Source organism: Gastrolobium bilobum, unplaced genomic scaffold, assembly GCF_033153095.1.
Source record: "Gastrolobium bilobum isolate Gb01-03AN ecotype WA unplaced genomic scaffold, APGP_CSIRO_Gbil_v1 utg19140, whole genome shotgun sequence".
NCBI lineage: Eukaryota > Viridiplantae > Streptophyta > Magnoliopsida > Fabales > Fabaceae > Gastrolobium > Gastrolobium bilobum.
In genome coordinates this window covers 19,642-26,191 of record NW_026898821.1, presented here as the reverse complement: position 1 = coordinate 26,191, position 6,550 = coordinate 19,642, and the positions used below count along the sequence as shown (strand labels likewise).

The 6,550-nt window shown below is 35.3% G+C and overlaps 1 protein-coding gene across 2 annotated transcripts; it reads left to right on the top strand.

Annotated features, from left to right (window-relative positions):
- The first annotated feature begins 501 nt into the window (after positions 1–501).
- On the top strand, positions 502–3,985 carry LOC133284367 (uncharacterized). Of its 2 annotated transcripts, XM_061481368.1 has the most exons (6): positions 502–967; positions 1,283–1,438; positions 1,621–1,867; positions 1,904–2,310; positions 2,585–3,295; positions 3,419–3,985. In XM_061481368.1, the coding sequence occupies exons 1-6, from the start codon at positions 632–634 to the stop codon at positions 3,695–3,697; spliced, it is 2,136 nt and encodes a 711-aa protein (XP_061337352.1). In that variant the 5' UTR covers positions 502–631; the 3' UTR covers positions 3,698–3,985. The 2 variants fall into 2 exon arrangements, with proteins under 2 accessions (XP_061337352.1, XP_061337351.1); XM_061481367.1 differs by having other exon boundaries at positions 1,621–2,310; positions 2,585–3,985.
- Positions 3,986–6,550: the final 2,565 nt, after the last annotated feature.

Here is a 6,550-nt window from a genome sequence, read left to right as displayed (position 1 = left end):
AAATGAATTAAGAGTTCTAAACATAAAGAATAAATGTAAAATAAAATGTATGTATTTTTAAAAAAAAATTATGCATCTCATAAATAAAATATGTAAAAAAGTTATCTCACGCATCATAACATCATTATGAACAATCTTATTCGTAGAATTGGGACATGTTATTAAGCAAAGAAATAAAGAATAAACAGATATATTTAAAAATTATTCAAACAAATTTAATTTATAGCTACTAAGAAGGAAAAAAAGAAGTATAACAGAAAATACATATGTTTGATAAAGAAATATTTCACGCGTATAAATTAATACAAATAGAAAAGACATTTGAGATAAAGAGATATCTCACGCGTAATGACGTCATTAATCACGCCACATTTTCATATTACGAAATAGAAAATAAACCTTATGGTAATGGCTTTTATATTTATAATGTTTCACTCAGGTAACATCGCGTTAATATAAAGAGCATCAGAATCATTTTCAAGATCCCAATTTTAATTTCCGTGTCTCTTCTGAACGCTTTCTCTCTTTACTCTTTTCTTCAAACACCAACCACCCTTAACGTTTTTGATTCGGGGGTAACAATAATAATAGACGACACCAACAACAACATCAGAAACAAGAACAACAAAAGATGGTGGTGAAGATGATGAAGTGGAGGCCGTGGCCGCCTCTGGTTTCGAGGAAGTACGAGGTTAAACTTGTTGTGAGGAGTCTGCAGGGCTGCGATCTGGTGCGGGAGGGTGCAGATAAAGGTTCTCCCTTATTGGCTGTTGAGATTAGGTGGAAGGGTCCCAAACTCACCCTCTCGCTGCGCCGTAACGCCGTCGCCAGAAACTTCACAAGGGAGGTCCAGGCTGACCAAAACGGCGTCGTTTTGTGGGATGAAGAGTTTCAGAGCTTCTGCAATCTCTCTGCTTACAAGGACAATGTGTTTCACCCCTGGGAGATCGCTTTCACTGTCTTCAATGTCTCTCTCTCTCTCTCTCTCTCTCTCTCTCTTCTTCCATGTGGGTTCTGTGGAATTTGTTTGAAGAATGTTGTAATCTGTGAAAAATGAAAACTTTAATTTGGGTGTAGTTTTATCTTTTCAAGTATTTCATGGGTTTGGGCCGAATCTCTCATCCGTTGAAATTGATGGATTTTTATGTTTTTCTGTGTATTTGCAAATTTTGGATTTTTATTTTATTTTATTAAAGTTGTATTGGTTAATTGGTAAAGGGGGTTTTGTAATTAATAATTATTATTTGTCTGAATTGGATTTGAATTGGCTCTCTGTTTTCAGGGGTTGAATCAAAGGCCAAAGACCAAGGTTCCTGTGGTAGGAACTGCATCCTTGAATCTAGCTGAATTTGCATCTGCAGTTGATCAAAAGGACTTTGATTTAAACATTCCACTCACTCTCCATGGCGGTTCCGTTGAGCCTTCTCCTTCACTCAGTGTAAGTCCATCCACAATTTTTCACTTTTTGTTCTATTTTTTCATTCTACTATGTTTGGATATAAGCTGGTTAACATTTATTGACACAGTTATAGTTATTATTTTTTTAATTCAACATTAGCACTTGCAATTTCAATTTTTGTTTTTGTACTTATCATCATAAAACCTATTGATTGTGTGTAGATATCAATTAGCTTAGTTGAGCTAAGAGCAACTCAAGAGAGTACAGAGTTAGTTCACAAATCAATAGTGCCTGTCTCATCACCTCCACCCCAGTCAGGAGAAAATTCCTTGGCAGAAAAAGATGAGCTTTCCACCATCAAAGCTGGTCTTAGGAAAGTAAAGATTTTGACTGAGTTTGTATCATCTAGGAAAGCAAAGAAAGCATGCCGCGATGAAGAGGGTAGTGAAGGCAATCTCTCTGCCAAGAGTGAGGATGGTGAGTACAATTACCCTCTTGACTCAGACTCGCTTGATGATTTTGAGGAGGAAGGAGAATCTGATGAGGTGAAGGAGAATTCCAGTGTAAGGAAGTCATTCAGTTATGGGAAACTGGCCTATGCAAATGCTGGGGGATCATTTTATTCTGGCGTGAGGGTAAATAGTGATGATGAAGACTGGGTTTACTATAGCAATCACAAATCAGATGTTGGGAGTTTGCAGATGGAGGATTCAACTGTGTCAGCCTCTGAGCCTTATTTATTGCAAAGTTCAAGGCGCAGCATATTGCCTTGGAGGAAGAGGAAGTTGAGTTTCAGATCTCCTAAATCTAAGGGAGAGCCATTGTTAAAGAAGGCTTATGGAGAAGAAGGTGGTGATGACATTGATTTTGATCGGCGGCAGCTTAGCTCTGATGAATCCATTTCACTTGGGGTAAGAACTTGTTCTTTTTAATTGCTTTCATGATCTAAATGTTAATGGCACAAAAGAATAGGTTGGTGGGTATCATGAAAATTGATACTAAGGTCTTTGTGATTAATACCTGGTGACTAGTGAACTATTGATCTGACATTTGTTGTAAGCTATATATTTATAAGGGATTAGTGACAGGCTCACAGTAACTTCTGAACCTTTCTGTAACTTTTGTTGCACTTGCACACTGTTGTTAATTAGCTTATTAGTACTGATGTCTAACACTGTATGCCAGACACACAAGACCGAGGATGATTCATGTGCAAATCGATCCTCAGTATCTGAATTTGGAGATGACAATTTTGCCATAGGGAGTTGGGAGCAGAAAGAGGTACTGAGTCGTGATGGCCACATGAAACTTCAAACACAGGTCTTCTTTGCCTCAATTGATCAGCGCAGTGAACGCGCAGCAGGTGAGAGTGCATGTACAGCTCTTGTTGCTGTAATTGCAGACTGGTTCCAAAACAATCAGGATCTTATGCCCATAAAGTCCCAGTTTGATAGTCTAATTCGGGAAGGCTCATTAGAATGGAGGAGCTTATGTGAACACCAGACATATAGGGAGCGATTCCCTGACAAGCATTTTGATCTTGAAACAGTCATTCAAGCCAAAATACGCCCCCTTTCTGTTGTTTCTCAGAAGTCCTTCATTGGTTTTTTTCATCCTGAAGGAATGGATATGGATGAGGGGAGATTTGATTTTCTGCATGGAGCCATGTCTTTTGATAACATTTGGGATGAGATTAGTCATATTGGACAGGAGTGCACTAATAATGGTGAACCCCAGGTTTATATTATTAGTTGGAATGACCATTTCTTCATCCTCAAAGTTGAAGCTGATTCTTACTGCATCATTGACACTTTGGGGGAGAGGCTTTATGAAGGATGCAATCAGGCATATATCTTGAAATTCGACAGCAGCACGGTGATATACAAGATGCAAGATGTTAATCAACCATCAGACGAAAAAACAACCAGTGACCTGCAAACTGTTGCAGAAGTATTAGACCAGAATGAGAGGCAGATCCAGCAAATCAATGGTAAGGAGGTGGATTCTGTTGTTGTGGAGACAGAAAAACAGTTGAAGAATGATCAGGAAGTGGAGGTTGTGTGCAGAGGGAAGGAAGCTTGCAAAGAGTATATTAAGAGCTTCTTGGCAGCAATCCCTATTAGAGAATTGCAAGCAGATGTGAAGAAAGGTATATCATCGACTCCACTTCATCATAGACTACAAATTGAGTTTCACTACACACAGTTGTTACAGTCCTATGTTGTAGCTCCATTGGCTGAAGCATCCTTGACTGGACCAGATACTCTTGCTCTTGCAGTAACTGAGATTTCCACATAATCCTTGTGTAAATTAAGGAAAGTTCTGTTACTCTAACTAGTCTTTGCTACTTAAGGGTGATTTCTGATTTCAAGTGAAATTAACAAAAGGAGGCTAATTTAAGCTTTTGATGCCTACATGAGTGAGCTGAGCTTGTGTCTTTGTATTTTGGCTTGCCTTGTGTTGCCAAATCTTTCTAGGGAAGGGTAGCTTGTAAATGACTCTGTAATTTCCTTTTCATGCAAGCTCAAACTTTTGGCACTTAACATGTAATTCGCTAAAGACTTGTGAATTGGCTTTATAACTTTTTGGCAGATTCTTACAATTTACATGTGTTTTGCTCTCTTAGATATTGAAATATTTTATTTTATACAATTTATAGTTTACAAAAGATTAAACTCAAATTTTATTTCATTTCACTTTTGTTATTGCTTGAGATAAATGCAAGTGGCTAAAAAGCAAGTAAAATGCAATTTTCTCCCTACTGTACTCTTCCGATTCTGTTTTTGGTAATGAAATTCTAGTTGAAAGATTTGATGCTTTTATTGCCCAAATGCAAGAAAAACTAAGAAAGTACAATCTAATATTCTTCTCTGACGCTTTTGATTGTTAAAAAAAAGAAAGAGAACTGAAATTCGAAAGATATATGCATATTATTCATTTTATTATTGTTTATTACTCTCTAATATTATTTTATTGCTAGGAGGAGGTTTTCCACTCTCAAAGAAATAATAACATATTATGAGAAAAAGTTTGTTTGACTGAGGTTCTCTCATCTTTTTTACCGATTGAGATGCTGCATACTTGAGTTTTATATTTGACCAATGACTTCCACGAACCTCTCCATAATAAATATGGATTCTTCCCGCAATCACTTTTGTGCAAAAGTAGTTTTAATTTGTTTATGGGAAATATTACTCTCCTTTTACATAAGATATCTTCTCTCATGTTCTCTCACTTCGATTTTCGCATCTCACATTTTTCTTTTTTTTTCTTGTTTCTTGTAATGGTGGGACCCATTTATTTTTTCTCTACAAAATAAGATAACTATCTTATGTGAAAGGAAACTAATAAAGCCCTTTGTTTATAGGAGATAAATCTCCTATACACACATAAAAATATGTAGAGTTCATTTTTTTTTATTGGGCCACACACACTTTTATGTTGATACACGCAATAAATTTATCTTTTGCAACATGAGAAACAATAAACCATTTTCAAAATATAAAAAAAAAGGTTTATTGTGGGAGATAAATTTATCTCCGATACACACATAAAAATATGCGTAGTCCATATTTTTCTTTTCTCTCTCCTCCTCACATGGGCATACATGGGCCACACAATTTTATGTGTATGTAAGAAATAAATCTATCTTTGTAACATGAGAACCAATATTTTTTTTTTTTTTGATACAAACAATAAACTCTTTTCAAAATATAAAAAAAGTACTTCAAAAGATAAGTTGTTTTATTGGGCTGATATGTATTAAGGCCCAAATGTCATCCCCAACTATTTCTTTGTTTGGAAAATATTCCCTAGTATCTTTGAGAATAACATCTTCCAGGTTGCTACAACTTTGCTTCTTAATAATAGAGAATTTCAAATCTTAATGGAACCCTCTTTCCCCTTTTTCCTATTTCTATTTAAAATTAAAAAGTTTACAAACCTTAATAATTTAAAAACAAACTTGAGCAACTTTTACAAGAAAAAAAAAAAAGGAAGGATGAAATCTGCCATATACTTTCTTCGAAGTGATGTTAAAAGCAAAACACATTGCTTATTGATCCACACTCTGTCCCAAAATATGAAAACATAAAATCAAAATAAGTATCAAATATTGTATCATATCACATGCTTGTTCCCAAATGCTATTCCTCATCAACAAGGAAGCACGGACACTTGTAAAAACAGGAAGAGTCGGGTCCGATACGCTCCGACACGGCGACACGCTCCGACACGGTGTCGGACACGCGGTTGACTTTTTCCGACACGTTGACCATTCCGACATGTGAATTTGACCGTGTCCGACACGGTCAAAATGGCATTTTCGTAATTTTTTTAAAAAAAAAATTTTAAAATTGTTTTTTAATTTTTTTTCAATTTTTTTAAAAGTTAAAATATATTAATAAAGCTTCCACATGATCATATCAATTTTATCTTTTTGTCTTTTTCCCCTTAAGTAGATAAGAGATCATCTCAGCATCATTGTTGTCAATTCCTATCACGCTCTTGTTGTATCTTCTTCTCTCTGATCTCTCTATCTGATATTATATATCTCTCTCATCCCAGTTCTTATTTTTTTTATTAAAGCTTCCATCTTTATATCGTGTTGATGGGTATTATTAATTTAGTTTCATTTTTTTATTAAATTATTAAATATTAAATGAAATATACACTATATAAATTAAAAATATTATTTAATATTAAAACGTGTCCCAACGTGTCGAAATCCATAATTTTTTAGGATTGACGTGTCGGAGTGTCGTGTCGTGTCGTGTCACGTGTCGCGTGTCGTATCGGTGCTACATAGCTCATCAAGAACCAATTTCTCAGTCATTTTACTTATTCTTTACCATTTCCCCACTCGAATTTGTCCCATTACATCATTCTATATAACTTTTATTTGAGTTTTCAACTACCTTAACTCAAGTGCATACCCGCTAATTCTTGAAGGCATTATTTGATTTCAAAATGAAACTCGGTCAAATTATTTTACGTTACAAGTTCCTTGTCACCCTCCTTTCTTTAGGTCATAAACTTCCTTTACAACAAGGGTTTAGTGTGTGTCATTTAAAAGGACACAAGTTGTTGTGTCCTTTTAGTGACTTACATAGAGTATGACCGTCATATTCTATGTAATTATGAAAAGTTATT